The following is a 21903-nucleotide window of genomic DNA, read 5'->3' as shown; positions in this document are numbered from 1 at the left end:
ATTACAGAGTAATTTAAGGAAACTTCAATATTAAGTAAGAAAACTGTAAAAAGTACCTCTTTTGTAACAACGTGTTTAACTTTAAGAAATTCGGTGCAAGGAGTTGCGTGTTGAAGCCAAACTCAAGATCCGTTTTGTCATGAAGCTTTAATATTGAAGATAAATAATCGGAACTCATAACCTCGAGTGTTATTGCAGGCACTGCCACTGCCCACCTCTCGGGAATCAAACACATCCCAGCCGGTATAATAGCAGCTTACAAGTTGTCTAAATGTATCTTATTCGTCGCTTAAACAATTGTATGTGTGTATTTTTTTAACCATATATTTATTAACATGGGGACAAATCGGATCGCGATGGACAGTAAGTGATCATGTCTGCGCTCGCTTGTGAATATTAAGCATCGGCTAAAGAGTTAGCACTAGTTAGACAACCCCTACCTGAAGAAGACGCGGATTTAAGAACCATTTTCTTCCTATGAGCCAATTCTCGCCACAGGTGAGTGCCAAAGGTGTCAAATAACGCACGGCTGCAGGGCTTTCAAGCAGCTGTCATGTCACGCAAAAGGGCAGCTAGCTGTGCTAACGTTTACGCTGAAGTCACCTCTGCAGAAGACGAGCAGACTGTACTATTATGTAATAATCTAGGGAAAATACACCCTGCAACAATCTGTCTGCAAGGTTGGTATTTTGTTTGTCGTTTCGTTGTGAGATATTTTCCCAGCATTCACTTGACCTCCCACGCACAATACACTAGTCCTATTGCACCCTGGTGCTATGTTACCACTTTCACTTGTCTGGGGCAGCCTGCAAATGCAACGATGCATAATGACTCTCAGTCGAGACGAGAAATTGAAGTCAGCTGGTGCACCATAAAAGCCTACCAATCAGTGGAAAATGCCAGATATAATATAGATCAGTGGTTCTCAAAAATGCGTAGCCCTCTGTGAGTGAGTACGACCGTTATTATCAGCATTCAAATGCAATAGCCTAGTACTAAGTGTTCCATTCCTAAAAAGCATGCAACATGCAACTATAATATTATGCACAGTATAAACAATATTCAATTCAAATGTATTGCACATTTACCTAAATACACGCTTGAAAACAACAAATATTAGCTGCAACTTTATAAAAGTTAAATACAACTGAACTGTAATTAGCATATGTACTATAGATTGTATTCAGGCTTAAGACAATTTCATACAGTTTGACCATTTAATTGAATGATTCTTGATGCACCCCTGATGGGGAGTCCGCATATGATATTTTGAGAATCTCTAACACAATTTATTTTTATTTTTCACCCTTCAATAAAAAGCAAAAGCAAATGACGGCATTTTGCAAAACATACAACCCTCCCCACACTCCCGTATCGCTGCAACAACCCTGGTGGGACAATAATCAATAACTAACAACATTTTTAATTGCTAACAAAATGATTCCCTTTGGGATTAATATGCATACTTAATCCAACATGAGTAATGCTTCCATTCAAAATTAACACATGTCCTTTGAAATGTTAACAAAATCCTGCATACAGTATATACCTCTCCCGGTACATCCCTGATAGATGCCTAGTTTTCATAGAATGACTCAAAACTGGAATGAATAAATTTTATCGATTAATTGGCCAGCCCTAAAAAAAAAAAAAAGATACATGTGGCAGTGTACAGTATATTATATTTCATCCACATTCCAAGTTTCCAATAATGCATCATTAATTGCAAACTCCAATGCTGGATTAACACTGCCTGTACAAGAACGTATTCCATGTAAATTTCAAGTGGCACATATCCGTGTGGCTGTGTTTTACAGTAATACCCTTATCCCTTATGTAAATCAATGGAAGGACCCTTTTAGCACCAGGCTGTGTACACGCCATGCTCCTCTTTCCAGTTCAGCCCCACATTTGCATTGTTAATGATTGGTTATATCGGACTTTCCATGCCATACACATTTGCTAGGCAAATGGCGCTTCCATTCTCTTCCCTTCTCGAGTGGCACGTTTGGCCTGGTAATAACAAAAGGCTGCAAGCAGATAGTAATTCCTTTCTGTCAGTCTAATCGTTTTAAAATGTATTCTTTCTGTGGTTAATAACGCCATGTTCTCCATTGTGTGTGGCTGTGGCACAGAATATTTGCGGTTCAAGTCGTTTGTGTGACATGATTTCATGATTGTGACGTACATGCAAGAAGCATGATGTTGTTTTTTTATGAGCCTTGGGGGCAGTCTTGTCATTTACACGCAATTGCAACGCCCTTTTTTGGGGGTGGAGGGGTGTCAATCATTCACATTTTTTTTGGGTCAAATTTTCGCTATTCGAGGCAGAACTCGATCCCTGCAAAAAGCAGAGGTTCACTGTATTGCAAAACCTGCACTTGTGATGACTGTCACATTGTCTTGACGTGTCAGGGCGTATTTCTACTCGAGGAAGTTAACATCAGGGAATTCTATTTATATATCCAAACGGGTTGAATAAACTATAGGCTGGCAACGTTCACCACAACCCACCAATATTTGCCAAGCTCATATTGATCCATGAAGGAAACGGTTTATATCATAATACAACAGTGGAGTATTTATTTATTTTTTTAAAGGTTTGCTTTTAAAATAGATTTTAATGTGTGTAAAGAAATTTGTGGCCGCGTCAAAGGCTTTTTACGATTGCCCCAGGCCATTAACTTAAGTGTTTAACCCCATCACGCCCCCACTGGAGACGTGGCAATCTTACTCTGCCCAGACGCATGGCCATGCATCAAATCAGCCTTAATCCTGAGAAAGTGTCAGGGGTTTGACCCATTCCCGTGCCATAGTGTGGCTTTGCATAGAGCTGTGGCGGCAGGTGTAGAATTTGACCGCACCTAGCTTTGTGAAAAGTATGCATCACGCACTGCAGACAATTGCAGTTTGCTCATAGTTGGATATGTTTAATTAAAGTGACCGTAAAAGCATTACGTCATTACGACAGGCATGTGCTCCTGATTGGAAGATAATCACCAAGGAGTGTGGGGTGGGGGTTGGTGGTCGAGACTTATATGCTTCAGTGTTTCCCACACCATCTTAATACTTGGGCGGGCCACCCAAGTAAACTGGCCGCCACCCAAGAAGTTTGCAAGAAAATGTAACAAAAAATATATATATATTAAAAAAAACTTATATAACGTTAGATATGACAGCCTTATTTACATAATGCAAAATAAGTGCAAAAAATATGGTTATCACTAATGTGTTATCAACATGTTTAGCCTGAAAATTCACTAGAATGCATTATATGAAGTGAAAAATGGCCAAATATTTTCCTAACCCTAATACAACCGCCCCACAACTCAACGTACCTGCAGTTCTCTACGGATTGAGTATTTTCAGTATTGACAACCTGTGACTGTGCAATCTCTCCTCCATCTTAGAGCAGGATCTGGAGTCCACCTGCAAGTGACTGACATTGAAAATTGAAATTTTGTATCTCTGTCTCCAGCCCTTTTAACCGATATGCATTTTTAGAGTCCGATGCTGAGACCGACTTTTGGCAGAAAAAATACCGATTACCAATTAATCTGATGATTATTTTTGAAAAATATATATATTGAGTACAGAAGAAAGTTACGATTGACTCCTATTAAAATAACTAGTTTTTCATACATTGGGAAGAATTTGTGCCTTTGCATAGTGTTATCTTACCTGTGGGTATGTGTTCCCACAGCATTTGTGTGTGAATATTCGTTATTTCCGAAGGCGATGCTAACTTTTCGTTAGCATTTGAATGGGATCCTCCCTTCACTTTTACCATTAGCGCTAGGCTAGCGATGTTTTAAAAACAAAGCATGTGTTGTATTTAAATGTACAGTGGATGTCATTCTTATTGTTGTGTGTTTAGTTTTACAGTTAACTAACTGGGATGTCATTAAACCGCTTAGAGGACGCTTTGGGACAGCAGAATAAACAGAATAACATATATCACACTTATTAGTTGCTAATGCTACGCAAGCAAAAAGGGTACTTTCAAAGCGTTGGAAACTCCAGTTTTCTTTGATTATAACGTTTTAAGGGGAAAATAATCGGCCATTTGGCCCAATTCGCCGATTGCTTTGGCAGATGTTTGAAGGGAAATAATCGTCCGGTTATAATCGGCGGCCGATAAATCGGTCGGGCCCTAATTAACAGTGGCTTGTTGTTGGTAATGGAAAGATCCTCATCAAGATACATATTATTTGCTCTCACTTTGTGACTACTTACCTACTAGGGCTGGGTTTAAAGGATTGAAAAATCGATATTGAACCGTCGCCTGATATTGATTAATAAAACCATGAATACAGTAGACGTAAACGCAAGAGCATGCACACGCACAGGCACACGCACACGGGGGGGGGGGGGGGGGGGGCGCTCTCTGCTTGTCTCCTGCAGACGCTGGCAGCCCTGCAGCACCAGCCTACATTTTATAGGAGGCGGGCGAAAATATGGTGATGTCATCTCAATCTCTCTCTCTCTCTCTCTCTCTCTCTCTCTCTCTCTCTGTCTGTCTGTCTGTCTGTCTGTATCCTTTTCCGCCTTCCAGGGTCTGTGTTGTGAATACTATGATGCTTCTGCTGCCCAAGCTGCATGAGGTAGGTTTCCCCACTCTCTTGCACACGTGCATGCTGCGTTTACTGTACTCTGGCATGTGATGGAATTTGTCCGTTGTTGTGTGTCGAAACCCCCTCTAAGGAAGTTACTCCACAGTTTGTGTAGCACTACTGCTAACAGATGCTAATGAGTTTGTTGAGTCCAACACTCACCGTCACCTGAAACCTTGACACTTTTCACCTTTTTAACAATTCAAAGATAACGGCGGTACAACTTAAGGTGGCACGTGCCAACATCTGTCGGCACCTGTGTTCCCCCCCTCTCGCGATCGCTTCTCGCGTTATGTAAGGGGTATCGCTCTCTCTCTCTCTCTCGAGCGCGCGCGCACACACACCGAAACATTCAAATCAGGCAGCGTGCGTCAACACATTTTCACAGCACGTCTTTGTAGTAGCTTGTGTTGCTGTCGTCTAAATGTCCACAGTCACGGCTAAAAAGCTGCTGCATTGTTTTGCCGCTAAGAGGATTTGAACACGCGTTTGAGGTCATCACAGTCTCCTTGACACCTCGCGGGGTTTTCTCCTTCGGTCCTTGTCATTTGGCTCATCAGCATTCCCATCCACACGTCATGCCGGCGGCGGGTCGGATGGTCGGAGAGTGTTGCTCTCCTAAGCATTGTGTGATTTGGGATATCACAAGGTGACACTCTTTTGACGATGCGCAGTTATAATGGAGTCACAGTCATTTGGGAAAAACTGTCACATTGATATCATTTGAGATCAAATCGCAATGCGTTGATTGATATTAAAGTGAGGCCAATTGTACTTGCCCAACAATTTGATTTGTGGTTATTTCATGACTGGCCAATTTTGGTGTGAAAGTACGTGATCAGCACGCTGTATGCCATTTTTTATAGTTTTTTGCAGATCACAAAAACAATCACCCACAATATATACATTGAAGTGTGCTCTAGAGATTAATTGAAAAATTATTTGATTGGAATCTGTATCGGCCGATCTCACTAATGGATGATCGGAATTGGCAAGCATAAAACCCTGATTGGAACACTTCTAATGTAAATGTAGTCACTCGTCGGGTTTCCATCCAATTGTTTCACATTTTTTAAGCGGATTTACTGAAGATGCGTAGAAAGGACATGCTACATATGCCAGTTTCCATCTGTTCTTTTTTTTATAAATATTGAGAGGGGACTCCGCCACTGTAGGTGGCGGTATACACCATAGAGATGTAACCAACCAGTAATTTAAAAGAAGAAGATGACGTCGTATGAGTTTACTTTTGTAATTCTTGATCAACCGTAGCGTTTCTTTGTGGTTTTCCATCTAAAATAGCATTAATATTCACTTCTTTAATTAATTCCAAAAATATTTCTGTTTCGTCGTCCCCCCCCAAACATGCCTTACTTTATCGTCCGCCATTGCTTTGGGACTACTACAAACATACGCGTGACGTGTATCCGGTCTTGCCAGCGGTTATTTGCAAAACCTGTTTCCATAGCCAAAATTTGCATTTTAATTTTTTCGATATGCTTCAAAATCCACCCCCTCTACGCTTAAAAAAAAATTTTTGTGTGCAAATTTTTTTCGAATTCCTAGCCAAAATTTGAATAAAAATGGATGATGGAAACCCAACTGCTGTACAGCATGTATGACGGACATTTTACGGTACTGTCCATTCAAAAGTCCTCACCACGGAGCCATTAAACTCTAACTCTAAACTGCCATTGACGGCTATAGACGTAAAAAAAAAAAAATCATTTGAACTATTTCTATTAGTATAATTTTTTTCTCCACTTTTGTTAACAAAAGTGTGAAAACCTATAAAATTTGTGATTAATCTTGATTAATAGTAATCGAATTAATGCGATTAATTACAATAAAAAATTGTAATCGCCTGACGTGATGAAAAAAAAATAAGAAAAGATTATTAGAAATTAGGGGTGGCAGATGCCCCTAATTTTTAATAATTTTTTATAAATTTTAATAAAACATTTTTTTAAATAAACTTTTATTCAAAAAAAATATATATATATTATTTAAAAAAAGAAAAGAAGAAAAGATTATTAAAAGTTAGGGGCTGCAGATGGCCCTAACTTTTAATAAACTTTTATAAATTTTAATAAAACATTTTTTTAAATAAACTTTTATTTAAAAAAAAAAAAAGAAGAAAATATTATTTAAAAAAAAAAAGAATAAAAGATTATTAGAAATTAGGGGCGGCAGATGCCCCTAATTTTTAATAAACTTTTATAAATTTTAATAAAACATTTTTTTAAATAAACTTTTATTAAAAAAAAGAAGAAGAAAATATTATTTAAAAAAAAGAATAAAAAAGATTATTAAAAAATCGGGGTGTCAGTGGGGGAAAAAAATGTTAAACTAATAGAAATAATGAATTTTTGACTCTCTTTGGATTCTAACTTCCCTGACCTACATGGACTGTTGCATTTACTTTCCTCAAGCACGCACCAAACTGGATTTAATTGGACCAACCAATGTAAATTGCCTAATCAATACTTCTCTTGTTTTTTCCTCCCCTCAACGTAATAAATATTTTGGAGAAAGAATATGTATCAAACAAAAGTGCTTGTTTATACAATGTTCTCAGTGCTTTCATTGCTCTGTGTATTAGTGTGTATTAGCTTGACCACATGAATTAAGATTTCCCTGGAATAGTGGAATCATGTCGAATAATGTGACAAAATAATTCAGTTGAATCTGAGTTTGTTTTATAATAAAAGCCCCCGGGGTTCAAAAAATAGTATCAGTTCATTCTACAGTCTACACCAATTTCACTTTCACATTCCTGGGACCCCAAAAGGTGTACATTAAAAGCAGAGTAGTTCATCTTTTGTCATTTTTAACGTACTGTTATAATTAGGGGTGTGAATTGCCTAGTACCTTTCGATTCGTATCCCGATTCATAGGTCACGATTCGATTCGATACCGATTAATCCCGATACTAATCTATAACTTGATTATTGCGTTTTTTTTTTTTACTCAAATTTAGAAAATACAAATCAGTAAACTTGTACATGTACACTGTAAGATTTGTATGAAAATGTATTTATTTATCTGAAAATTCAGGCTTATGACTGAGCCACTGCATTTAGCAAACATGTTGCAAAATGTTTCATGTTTGAACAGCACTCAAATAAAATACTAAGACTTAAAGTTCCATTAATATAACATGCTTCCATGCATAATGTAATGTGTGAATCCTAACCCTAAGTAAAAAATCGATTCGGCCGCATATCGAATCGATTCGAGAGTTGCGCGCTGTAATATCGCGATATATTGCCGAATCGATTTTTTCTAACACCCCTAGTTATAATATCAATACAAAATACCAATTGTGTTGTTTAAAAAAAAAAATATATATATATATATTATTATCTGTGTAGATTCTCACTCAGTCATCCAAGTCCTGGTAATGCACAAGGGTTGAATAGAGGCAACTGGACTCCTTTCGTTTGTTAAATATGTCTCCCCCCCTCCCCCTCTCCCCTTTGTTTTCTGAAAATAACTCGGGCAATTATCAGTTCTGTTCATTTCTATTGCGCAAGATGGTGGTTATCATGAATAACTTGAAAGGATCACATTGCTGCATGTGACCAAGACCTGCACACGTCTTGTACAGAAGTCAAGTATGCATTAGAGCGCAACTTTGTCTGTGGAACTTTAGGTGCAACGTGAGCCCGTTTGACACAAATCGCCTTGTGTAAATCTTCGCCAGGTCCACTGAATGGGTTAAGTGGCGTCCAGAAGTAACCATCCCCGGATAATAGACACGGGTTAAAAACAATGATATGCCTCAATGCTTCTATAGGGGAAAGAGCTGAAGGCAAATGGAAAGAGAATTCAGAATTTCCGGGGGGGGGAAACAGCTGACAGATTGGCAGTTCTTAGAAATGTTGTTTATAGAAGGACTGAGAGAGGGAAATCTACACGTCGACAGTGGCTGCTGTAATCATTTCCTGCAGCGGTAACCCTTTTGTATTGCCTCACTCTCCTGACAGATATGCACTTATCTGAGCCGCGCTGACAGGCCTCCCAGCTCCGCTTAAACATGACCATGAAGTCTTCTTCTGAGTCCCAACAGGAGACCGAGACCACTTTGGTGAGTTGATACGCGTTCCGTGTTATCATGTACGGTGCATGGTGGCCACACACACCGAGTTGGAAGCATCGCAAACTCTTCTAACATTAGAAATGACAAAATCACTTTCCTCACTTTCCTTTCTTTGCTTTGGTCCTTCCTCGGGTCTCCTGACGGCGGTGTTCGGGTTAGGTGAACGGTATGGGATTTTTTAATAGGTTTTTGGTGAACTAACGAATACACACACACACACTCACACGCACGCACGCACATACACATAATCACCCACATACAAAAAAAAATAAAAAATAACACAAATGAGAACACTTTTAAAGATTTCTCATAAGAATCGCGATTCTCATTTAGTACGATTCAGAATTCATTTTATTTAAATTATTTTATACTGTCTTGTTTTTGTCTGCGTGTGCCTTTATTTGGAGCGCTGTTCATGTTGTACCCGGTTTGGCCACTGAGGGGCAGTGTGGTTCCACGCGGTCTAATACACTGTTAAGTTGTAGCCACATTAGAGAGTAGAAGGAAAAAGTCACGATCAAGTTATGCCGATAAAAGTTTGGTTTTTTTCAGCGTGGAGCCGTTCTTTTGAGTGATAGCGAGTAGCGCGCTAATTAGCACATCTAAAGATAGAAGCAAAATGCATTGTCAATCAAATCATTTTGAATCAAAAATCACCCTTAATCGAAAATGGGCTCTGAATCGAATCGCAGACCCAAAAATCGGAATCGAATCGCGAGACATTCAAAGATTCTCACCCCTACAAGAAACGCAGTTCTGCGGAGGACTGTGCTTCTTAATTATTATTTTTTTCGGTTGCTCCTTCAAAACTTCACATCAATTTCCTTTGTCTTTTAAAAATTAATTTTAAAATTAATTATGAACGCGCATACATAACTCACAATCTATTCCAAGTGCTTCCGTAAAGTCTCTAATGTACTGACGGGAGCTCCAGTCAGCACCGTCGCATTAAAGTGCCACTTCCTTTCTTTCAGCTCCCAGGTTTGCCGTTCCGTCCTTTCATTTCACCTCCACCGTAATCCCCTGTAGCTTTTTTTTTGTGAGCGAGTAAGTGGGAGCGCAATTATAATTGCAGATAACATCACTGCATCTCTCTCTCTCTCTCTCTCTCTCTCTCTCTCTCTCTCTCTCTCTCTCTCTCTCTCTCTCTCTCTCTCTCTCTCTCTCTCTCTCTCTCTCTCAAACCATCACACAAAAAGATACACAGTGGGATTATTGGGGTGCAGTCTCAAAAGTCCTTCGCCCTTACCTTGAGTTTTCTCAGCGTGGCATGAAGAATTATTAATGCAGACCCTCTTTCAGTATGCACACAATTAAGCCGCTAATGACTAAAGGCTTGTGAAAGTCTTATCGGCAATGAACTGTTTCTTTTGATTGCTAACCTTCTAGAGAATTTTTTCATTTCAGCTTCAGTCAGAGAACTGGCCGTGTATTTCCTCAAACAGCGCATTCTCTAAAAGATCTTTATCTAGGCCGATACAGTCGTCTATTGTGCTTAAAAAAAACGATTCAGCAATATATCGAGATATTACAGCGCGCAATTCTTGTATCGATTCAATATGCAGCCGAAGCAATTATTTTTTTCAATATTCAACAAAATGTCTCGCTTGGGGTTAGGGTTCACACTTTAAGCATGGAAGAATGTTATTTAAGTGGAACATTAAGCCATAATATTTTATTTCAATGCTGTTCAAACATGAAACAGATTGCAACCTGTTTGTTACCTTATTCACTCCCAGCCATCGTCATTGAAGCAATCCCCTTCACTCCCGGCTGTTTTACTGGATTTTGACTGATTTTGCGAGGCCCACAGAATATTGTGTTCTGTTGCTATAAATCTATTTTATTTAAGAAGTGTGAGTAAATTAGCTTTTTTCTAATATGGCCCTGGTTGATCTCATTTGCTCTGCTGCCACCTGCTGGCCATTTGTGTAATAACTACCATTTTTTTCAACCGTTCTTTGCAGTTGAGAGGCTGCATCAAAGCCTAATGTATACTCTAGCATTAAAAACGTATAAATACGTCTTTGGGAAACGTAAAAATAAAATTTAATGCATTGATAAGTTTTTGAGAGCAAATGAGTTGTACAAGTTTACTGATTAGTATTGTAAAAAATTTAGTTAAAATTTTTTGGGGCAATAATCGACTTAGAGGGTCGTATCGGGATAAATCGGTATCGTATCAAATCGTGACCTATGAATCGTGATACAGGTCAAATTGCCAGGTACTCTGCAATTCACACCCCTAGTATCTTTTGTGTGCCAATAGCCTCGCTAGCATTTGGGTTGTGTGTCATGCTTGTGAAAACACTGGAATTAGCAAATAATCAAGACTTGATGTTTTATTTTTGCTATAGTTTAGTTTTCATTATTAGACTCAGGGTTAGCATTAGCATGCGCATTATTTTGGGTTGAACCCTGATATTATTTGCCATCTTGCCTCTACTAAGACACCTTTGAAATGAAACCCTCCCGCTAATTTGAGCTCAACTGCTACAAATGAGTTCTAAATGCCAGATCGAGGCTCAGACACTCTTTCTTCTCAGGAGCAAAAATGTCAGCTTGCCTGTCAGGATCGAGCAAGCCTTGGAAGAAAAAAAAAACGGCAAAGGTGAAAATCAGCTCCAGGCGAGAGTAAAAACAAAACAAAGTTTCTTCCGCTTTTTGCTGCTTGCAGGGCAAACGTAACAGCCATGGTTGTTGGGAAATATTGATTCAACTAAAGTAAATGAATTGAAGTACGGGGTGGGGTTGGGTTTGAATTTAACTACCTTGGCAGTCCTTCCCTGACAGTGTTAGGATTTTAGTGCTGAGTTTCTGGCTGAGCTTGAGACCAGCAATCATTACACCATGGATTTATTGACGCTGCCATGAGATGGATTGGCGCAAAGATTCTGTTATTGGTACAAAAGACATGCATGTGTGATCCGACTAAAAAGGCAGCCATTAAAGCGTCACTTTTACCGAAAGACCTATTTAAAGCTGTCAGGATAATTAAAAATACATTAAGCCCCCGTCTTTACCGCTGTGTAGCAGATAGGGGTCCGACACAAAGTAAATATGGTAGGAGCTCTGATTGCGTAAGCATCGTATATTATTGATCACTTAAATTGGCTTCAGCCATTATAAAGGTTGCCATTTACCAGGGACATGTCACATTTTAGGGATTTAAAAATGTTTGTCGCATAGTGACTGTGCATGTGTACATTGAACCCATACGGTTCATTGAGGGGGGATGGACTAATATAAACCATATCATGTTTAAAGTCCACTAGCTCAATGCTAACACTATGCATAAATGTGCTAGACAGGCTAATGAATAGCATTTTGTTTTTCTGTCAACAACAATGGTGGATTTAGCCGTGTCGTAGTCGTTTTGTCTCCTTAGCTTGCTTATGCTTTTGCAGCGAAATATTTTGCTTTCTTCATTCCCACGTTCAAGAAGCGGTGTTGTACTTCAATCAGCCGCCATTGTCACTTCTCCTGCGTTCGTCTTCTTCATGTTGTTTCGATACATGAAAAGCCATGTTTGTTCTGTAAATTGCAATAAAGTTAGGAAAAAAAGTGTTCTGATTCTTCTTTTACGCTTTAACTCCCTGTGGCTGCGCTACAGCGCCACTCCAGACTTGGCGTATACATTACAGCCGTCCTCAGCGTCTTCTTTTGGACACGCGCAAGTCTTGAAATGCTTGCGTGTGTACGAGATTTGTTTGAGGAACGAAGCCGGCTTTGCTTCCGTCTGGAAGGGGCCTTAGTTTCCTGGTTTTGTTCAGTCTTGGTTGGATCGTTGTCGCTGTCACCACTTTTGTGTTTTGTTGTTACTTTTGAGTTCTGGTGTTTTCAGAACTTTGTATTTAGAGTTGCACCGAGTGTTTTTGTTAATAAATAGTTTTCAGTATTCTGCGCATCTCTGCCGTGGTTCTCCTGCCTCCCTGCATTTGGGTCCTCCACCCCACGCTAGTTTTTTTTTTTTAGCCGCTGCGTTTGCAATCCTTGGGCTGGCTCACGTCAAGTCGCATGTCGTGTCACCGTTGCAACCCGATCTGTTGTGTAAATAGCACAGCAAGCAAATGTTTATCAAGCAATTGCTCTCCAAACTCGACACCCAAAACGCTGCTGGAAATATTACAGCATAGCTAGCCTGACCCCGACTACTGTATGCTTGCAACTTTTTATCAGCTACTACATTTTCCCACCCACCATTAACATTTTGTGACGACTTGTGCTTAGCTACACTTTTTATGCCGTTAAACATTTGGACCGGTGAACACGAGCAGAGTGCATTTAAGCTTGCGTTATTGCTTCCGCGATAACCGCCGCTGGGCGGCCGTGCACGTGGGCTGATGCGGTCGCTCGGCTTTTTTGGTGCAGAAGGGCTTCAGTCAACATGAGCGCGAGAAAGCTGTCCCTCAAGACGCATAAACGCTCCAATAACCGCCTCTATACACAAGACAACGTCCCGATTGTGGCTTCCACTTCAGCCCTTTATAAAAACGCCCACTTCCTTGTTCCCGTGGCCGAGCGGCGCTCTGATGATTTGTATGGTATGATGTTTTTCCCCCTTGCGAAAAAAAAGGAGAGTCAGAGGCTGGTTTGTGATGTCATAAAGAATCCAATTAATAGAAGTACAGCAACAGAGCTCTGCCCAGTGGTGGTTGTGTTAAAAGCGCAAGACGAAGGTGGGGTGAGGCAACAAACAAATACAGAAGGACGTTTAGTGAAGGAGAGGGGGAATAAATGAGTGAGGCTCCCTGCCTGGTCTCCTCCCTTCAGTTGAGGACGGCTCCGAGCTTGGTCGTAACACGCCGCCGCAGCGACAGCAGCGGCAGCGGCAAGCCCACCTCCCTCCATACGGTATGCATTTCTCTTATCTGCCTCCGCGAGGGGGCCTCGGACAAAGTAGCAAACAGGAAGCAGAGTGACGGGTGTGTGAGACTGTTAGGCGCACTTGAGTGATGCAAGGCTGTGCTGTGTAGAATTGTAGTCTGCTGTGAGACCTTATAAGCTGTTTTTAGACCTCTCACTTAAAATGTTGTTTTATGTCTTTGTGTTGCTGGTAGCTTTGTAATGCAGTGAACACAGCTGTGCATATATGTGCAGTGATCCTGCTGCTGCTGCTGCAAGGTCCTGACCAATAAATTGACCCGATCAAGGTTATTGGCAGACGGGACGTTTCTTAGGTCGCTTGACAGCTTAAGGAACCATCCCTTTCCAGTACGGATATTAACTCATTCACTGCCATTGACGGCTATAGACGTCCAAAATTCATTTGAACAATTTTTATTAGTTTAACTTCCCCCCCCCCCCATTTTTGTTAACAAGTACATTTAGAACAGATATAAAATTTGTGATAAATCGTGAGTTAACTAGTGAAGTCATGCGATAAATTTACAATTTTTAATCGATTAAAAAATATATATATATTCAAAATTAGGGGCGTCGAGCGATTACAATTTTTAAACGTAATTAATCGCATGACTTCACTAGTTAACTCACGATTTAAAACATTTTTAAATAATAAAAAAATGTTATTAAAAAAAAATGTATCCAAAATTAGGGGCGTCGGCGATTAACATTTTTAAACGTAATTAATCACATGACTTCACGAGTTAACTCACGATTAATCACAAATTTTATATCTGTTCTAATACAACTACAACAAAATTCTAGGTTTGCATACTTTTGTTGACAAAGTCAAATTAATTTTTTACGTCTATAGCCGTCAATGGCAGTGAATGAGTTAAAGAGGCAGACCCTGGCACCTTCTGAAAAGGTCCCAGACCTATATTTAAGCAGTGATATGTTATTTTTTTTACTTAAGTGAAATATTTGTTTGAGACTGTGGTTTAGAAGCTTTTCTTATTTTCAGCAGGACCTAGTAAAATCGTATTAAATTAAGTTCTGCCAGATCCATAGGCAGGGAGAGGACAGAAAACACGCCCCCTTAATGCACTCTCCTCAAGTCTCATGAGGAATCGGGTTCATTGAAACAAAAACACTCTTGTATTGTGTCAAGTTAGAAGCCTTTTTTGTGAATAGGCTAAGTAGCATGTTAGCCTTTCAGGGCTGTTATGATGTCATGTACTTGATCTGATTTGCCATTATCTGCTCACTTATAGCTAAACTGCAGCTATTAAATCAAAGGAGACACATTTTGCATTTTCTTTCACAATTTCCAACAGCTCCCCAGGTCTCTATAAAAGGTTGCTCACAGGCATGTGTGCTTTATACGCTATTAAACGCTCCATAGTGCTGCAGCGTGCAGAGTAGTTGTGCCCATCTTCATGTAGCGTATACTGTATATTTTGTACTGCCCTATGTTGGCAAAGACGCACACACCAGGAGGAGCCACACAATGATAGTTGTTTTTATTATATTTAATTTGAATAATACATTCATGTTAGTGTATGAATGTGTGTTGTTATAAAATAATATACAGACCAGTGCTGTTTTACATATTTAAAATGTTTTCGTCTTTTAGAGGAAGCCTGCAAAGGAAAAAGTCTGCGAGTGTTTCTGTTCATTGTTGTTTGCATTATTACTACTAGAGGTGTGCCCAAAAATCGATTCTCATAAGAATCGCGATTCTCATTTAGTACGATTCAGAATAGATTTTAAATGTCCCAAAATCGATTTCATTTGAATTATTTTTTACTGTCTTGCCTTTGTCTGTGTGTGCCTTTATTTGGAGCGCTGTTCATGTTGTACCCGGTTTGGCCACTGAGGGGCAGTGTGGTTCCACGCGGTCTAATACGCTGTTAAGTTTTAGCCACATTAAAGAGTAGAAGGAAAAAGTCACGATCAAGTTATTCCAATGAAAGTTTTTTTTTTCCAGCGTGGAGCCGTTCTTTTGAGTGATAAAAGTGCCGCGAATAGCGCTAATTAGCATTAGCGAGTCAGACTGGAGTAGATCATGACAGTTCCTTGCACATCTATAAATTGAAGCAAAAATCATTTTCAAGCAAATCATTTTGAATCAAAAATCGTTCTTAATCGAAAATTGACTCTGAATCGAATCGCAGACCCAAAAATTGGAATCGAATCGTGAGACATTCAAAGATTCTCACCCCTATAAGAAACGCATTTCTGCGGAGGACTGTGCTTCTTAATTTTTTTTTTTTTCGGTTGCTCCTTCAAAACATAGTCTTTTGTGGTCACATCCATTTCCTTTGTCTTTTAAAAAACAAACATGTAAATAGGCTTTCATAATAATGCAGTATTCCCCTTTTATGTTCAAATCTCTCAATTTTTGTTAGCCGAAAATCTATTCTGAATCGAATCGCAGGCCCAAAAATCGTAATCGAATCGAATCGCGAGACATTCAAAGATCCCACCCCTAATTACTACCTAAACAATTATCCTTGAGTCGCCTCTCCAATGTGTTTTCTACGTGGAAACCATTTCACATCTCCGATGTCGCAACTAAATACCCTTCAGGCCACCTCCACGTAGCAGCGTCCCTGAGTTTCCCTCCCCTTGCAGAGATGAAACCAAGTCGCTCAGCGTGTGAGGCCGCCCCTTTCAATTGAACTGAAGACAGACATGCTGAAATGCTATCGTCGAGCGAAATGAAGCCTACGTGGGTCAAATTGTTCTTCGCAACGCCTCCAGTCATTTGTCTTAGTAATGCTGAGAGAGGATGTTTTAGTATCTCCTTATGGATTTTCTGTCAGTCAGTCACGATATGGAAGGAACTCCATCATGTTATCCGTCCACAGCAGTTCGGTAGAATACGCTTGAAAGGTCGAAACTTTGGGCCGACTTTATTGCCTTATGTGTCTGGGGAGTGTTTGCCAGACTGAGGCTGAACTCCCCACTAGAGCGGACAGATGTGCTAGCTCTCGATGGATCAAGCCAGCGCCTGCTGTTATTTTCACACCCAGTGAGTGGGAAGCAACGAGGATGTGAACAAGCAGGAAGTCGACTTTGGAAGTCTTTGAATATATAAATAGGAATACAGTAGTGTGTTTGTGGATTTAGTAACTGTAAATAACAATAACTCCTGTCCTGTGGTAGTGCAGTGATACACAACTGAATAAATATTGCTTTTAATATTTGTATTATTAACTCATTCACTGCCATTGACGGCTATAGACGTCAAAAATTCATTTGAACTATTTCTATTGGTTTCACTTTTTCCCCCCACTTTTGTTAACAAGAGTATGCAAACCTAGATTTTTTTTTATTGTACATTTAGAACAGATATAACAATTGTGATTAATCGTGAGTTAACTAGTGAAGTCATGAGATGAATTACAATTAAAATTTAATCACCTGACGCCCCAAATTTTTTATAATATTTTCTTTCCTTTTTTCTTAAATTCATTCACTGCCGTTGACGGCTATAAACATCAAAAATTAATTTGAACTATTTCTATTAGTTTAACATTTTGTTTCCACTTTTGTTAACAAGAGTATAAAAACCTACCATTTTTATTGTACATTTAGAACAGATATAAAATTTGTGATTAATCGTGAAGTCATGCGATTAATTACGATTAAAAATTGTAATCGCCTGACGCCACTTATTTTTGATAATCTTCAAATCGCGTCAGGCGATTACATTTTTTAATTGTAATTAATTGCATGACTTCAATAGTTAACTCACGATTAATCACAAATTTCATATCTGTTCTAAATGTACAATAATTTTTTTCTAGGTTTTTATACTCTTGTTAACAAAAGAAAAAATGTTAAACTAATAGAAATAGCTCAAATGAATTTTTGACGTCTATAGCCGTCAATGGCAGTGAATGACTTAATAAGCAAAGAAACATGGCATCAATGTAATCTTTCAATGTTTTCTGAACAAATAACATGACAGTGATGACTTTCAATCGCCACAAACATGTCTCCAGTTCTTTCTGACATCTTTGCACCAAATTATTATTATTTTTTAATTCTTACTTTATTATTATAGTGCACACTTACTGGAATAGGCATTGATATTGTGTGCAAGGTTTTTTAATGTTTAAAGTTGTCCTTAAGGAGAATTTAAAACGGTTGTTTCTATCTTCCTGTTCCCTTGTCACAGAAAAAAAATAGGTCAGAGAGAGACTGTAAGCTGCGGGTGATGTCTACGCATTACGTAACATGGGATATTTGATACATAGTAAGCAAGCACTCATCATCTTAGAGCGAGTGTGGTAGACAAGGATGCTTTGCTTTTGAATTAGAAGCTGTGCCGAAATCGGTCACTTTTTTTTTCTTTACATGTGTTGTTGTCACTTCTTTATTTACTTAAATTGTTGTAAATACAGAAGGCGGTGCCTGAAAGATCAACAGCAAAAAGAATGTGCTAAAGAAGAATTGAAGGGCTTATGCCGCTGAAGTTAGTAATGCTCCCTACTACAAATTTGGCAGAGACTGAAAAAACGAATTTTGCGCTATGATCCATTTTGAAAAAACAAATACGTTGGTGCCATCCTACAAATCTTCTGATGGTCACTGACAGTTTCCGTAATCTAGTGCTGTCACTATCGAATAATTTTTAGAATCGATTAATCTAATTGATTATTCAATCGATTAATCGACTAATCGGATTCCTTTTAATTTTGCATGAAAGTGTATTGCAAAAGCATTTTACCCCTGATTACTGTTTATTAACCAGTGATTTGTGTTTATTTTGTACTTTGTATTATTCATATAGTGATATATATATATATATTTATTTATTTAAAAATTTTTATGTTACCGATTCGATCATTGTTTTCCAAAGTAAAAACAGATGTTTGAAATTTTCTTATTTTGATTAAACACAGAAGATAATCAGTCTTCTTTCATGAAGGACTACTGAAATAAGTGTACTATTACTGTTGATATGCTGAAATCAGAGGATTTGGACCATTTTAACTCTTTGACCGCCAAAAACGTTTAATAACGTTTAGTAAAATCCAAATGAGTGCCGCCAAAGACGTTAAAAGACGTTCACTATGTTTTTTTTTGGGAAAGCCTTGGCAAGCTGTGCTGAAAAGTATCAAGCAGGTCGAGTTAGTATAATGCCTATTTTTGGGCACTAGATGGCAGCGATGACTCTCTTTGGACAAGATCGGGTAGGCGTCAGTAGAAGACGTGAGGCGGAGCTAGAGTGTTGAGCGGAGAATGGCTGAGGAAGCGAAAATAGCGACCGGTTGCAAGCAGCTCACGCTTGAGCATTTTTTTCAAAGACGAAAAGCATCGACCAATGCTAAAGAGCACATTGATGATGATGATGGTGACTCCGAGGTTGACGCCGAAGTTGGAAGCGTTGAAACGGCGGCTTCGATCGCGTCGTAAAGCCTCACCGGCTAGCGATGCTAACGCCGGAAAACGAGCACTTCTGCACAGGCGGACGTTCAATCGGACGATGAAGAGTACCCCGAGTCCAATGCATATTCATCGGAGGAGCGGGTACAGTCTGATCACGGAGAAGACACTGGTTCTGGACTACGATGCCACCATGAATGGAGTGGATAAGATGGATCAGAACATCTCTTACCACCCGGTATAGGAACCGAAGGACATGAGGAAGCCAGACGTAACACCAGGTCACCGTATCATGATCCTGAGAGTATACTTGATGGCAACATGGCCAAACACACACTGCAGTATATACCTGCTACTCCCCGGAAAAAAAGGCCGGCAAGAAAGTGCACGCGAAGGGGCAATCGCAGTGAAACTAATCTGTGGTGCAAATCCTGCTGCGTCCCCTTGCACGCAGGGGAGTTTTACACAATATACCTCACAAAAAGAAAAACTGTGTAGTTGAAACATCCACACAATTGTAAATAGTACCACAGTTGCACACATTTGTAAATAGTTTGCCAAATTGTTTTGTCAAATTGTTACACTGTTGAATGTAAATAAACGTATTTTGCTATCAAAAAACACTTTTTCATTGTTGGTGGTAGTGTTTTACATAAGTAAAGCACTATTTAGGTGTTTGTGGCATCATTCATGGAAAAAAAAAGGTGTCAAATTCACTAGAGTGCATGAAATAATATCGTTTCACTAAAAGCTTGATTTCTCCGTATTTTGGTCCAAAACAGAGCATTTGGGTGAAACTAACCTATTTTCTATTGTTGATTACTGAAAAACGGAATAAGGTAGTAACTAATTTTTTTTTTCTGATGAAAGATGAGAGTTCAGTCTTTCATTTGGTAGTATCTGTGTTTCCATAGTCCAAACTGTGGACCGTGAAAGATCAGTCAAAATGCTCTAAATCAGCTGGCACCCACATGTTCTCTTTTCTGAAAATGCTTGGCAGTCAAAGAGTTAAATAAAAAAATTGCTCCAAATCCATTAATCGATTATTAAAATAATTGTCAATTAATTTGACAATCGATTCATTTTGACAGTTCTATCGTAATCCTTTCAATTTATTGTTCTCTAAGCTAGTGTTGTTCCGAAACTGTTTTGTTGCCCCCGATACTGATTCCAATACCCAATTTTGCAGTATCGGCCGATACCGGACCGATACCAGACCGATACCTAGTTGTTGTTTTTTTTAAACATGAAAAAGTTGCCCTGTCATTGGTTCAGAGCATTCAAGGGCCAATAGGAAATCTTGGCTCAGCAAGCAAGACACAAGATGCTGCATCCAAAGTCCTGTATTACCGTCAGAAATAATGGTATCGGCATGTCACTTGTTAGTACTTGCTGATGCCGATACCACTGCTTTAATGCAGTATCGGGGCCTCTCCCGATACCGGTATCAGCATCGGAACAACACTACTCTAAAGACCCCTCAGGGTGGCTTGATCCTCTCAGCGAGTGGCTCGAAAGACTTTGGGGTCCAATCATATCGTAGCAACTCGGGGGCTGCTTCCTGATTAACGGAGGAATCGGAGTGGAATCGTTGGCATTCAGAGCTGCCGTGCTTCTGTTTACACTTTTGTTAACAAGAGTATGACAACCTAGACAAAAAATGTTTATTGTACATTTAGAACAGATATAAAATTTGGGATTGGGAGTTAACTTGTGAAGTCATGCGATTGATTACGATTACAAAATTTAATCGCCTGACACCCCTAATTTTTTATAATCTTTTCTTTCTTTTTTTCTTTAAATTGCGTCAGGCGATTATTTTTTTTTATTGTAATTAATCGCATGACTTCAATAGACTCACAATTAATCACAAATGTAATATCAGTTCTAAATGTACAATAAAAAAATTATAGATTTTCATACTCTTGTAAATAAAAGTGGAAAATATGTTAAACTAATAGAAATAGTTCAAATGAATTTTTGACGTCCATAGCCGTCAATGGCAGTGAATGTGTTAATTTCGGCTGTATGAGATCCACTAATTTTATACATTTAGTCCCCATTTCCTCATTTCACGGTCCATCGCCATGTCAAATTATATGTCCTCTTGTTTATAATTTCGTTGAACTAATGTCAGTTTTTCCATTTTGTTTTCTTTTTTTGTGTGTGTCTTTTGGTTGCAATCGTTGGCTGCGGTTTCTCCTCCTGCCGCTGATGGCCACTGCACGCAAAATGCCGCCGCCGTCATCCGGCCGACAACGCATGGAGGATTCCCCCTCACTGTTTTCATCTTACTTTCCTCCACACTTGATCCATCTCTTTCTCTTTCATGCGCTCCAATTTCCCCTTCTTCTGTTTCTCCGCCTCCTTCTGTCCTGCTTTTGCTTCTTTTCTTTTTTTTTTCTGCACCTGCTAGCACCCTGCAGAGTTGAGAGAGCTCCATGCCACCTCTGGTAAGCCACTCACCTTTTTTTATATTGCAATGAGACTCATGGGGCCAGGTTAAAATATAAAATCTGCAGATACAGCAATGCTATACACATGCAATTATTTAACTTGATTTATATTATAGTACAAATCATTTTAATAGATGCAACGCCACAAATAATTGCTTAGAGAAAGATAAGACAAAAACGCTGTGTCAATTGTCGTTACTATGACAGATACCAACCTGTGCACTTCAAAAAATGGTACAAATAAAGTCAACCCCTAATTGACACGCTGTCTCAATTAATCGCTTGAATCAATACACGCCAGACCTCCAATGGACATCGGGTGAAAAGACCTTAACTCATTCACTGCCATTGACGGCTTTAGACGTCAAAAATTCATTTGAACTATTTCTATTAGTTCCACTTTTGTTGTACATTTAGTTCTTTTTTTATTGTGCATTTAGAACAGATATAAAATTTGTGATTAATCACGAGTTAACTATTGAAGTTA

General features: G+C 39.1%; 1 protein-coding gene across 7 annotated transcripts in view; it reads left to right on the top strand.

The window, feature by feature from the left end:
* The first annotated feature begins 200 nt into the window (after positions 1 to 200).
* The window catches only part of osbpl8 (oxysterol binding protein-like 8), a 50778-nt gene continuing 29075 nt past the window's right edge, over positions 201 to 21903 (top strand). For 2 of the 7 annotated variants that reach the window (XM_086059967.1, XM_086059965.1), the window contains exons 1-4: positions 201 to 498; positions 4556 to 4604; positions 8603 to 8703; positions 21377 to 21413. In XM_086059967.1, the coding sequence (XP_085916093.1) occupies positions 8653 to 8703; positions 21377 to 21413 (88 nt within the window). In that variant the 5' untranslated portion in view covers positions 201 to 498; positions 4556 to 4604; positions 8603 to 8652. Of the gene's footprint in view, positions 499 to 4555; positions 4605 to 8602; positions 8704 to 13261; positions 13570 to 21376; positions 21414 to 21903 lie in introns of those variants that run through there. The other 5 variants (XM_086059966.1, XM_086059964.1, XM_086059963.1 and 2 more) reach the window with 5 other exon arrangements.

The sequence above is a fragment of the Leptonotus elevatus genome, chromosome 17 (genome assembly GCF_054856555.1).
Source record: "Leptonotus elevatus isolate MCC_2025b chromosome 17, RoL_Lele_1.0, whole genome shotgun sequence".
Lineage (NCBI taxonomy): Eukaryota > Metazoa > Chordata > Actinopteri > Syngnathiformes > Syngnathidae > Leptonotus > Leptonotus elevatus.
This window is presented reverse-complemented; position numbering and strand designations above follow the sequence as displayed.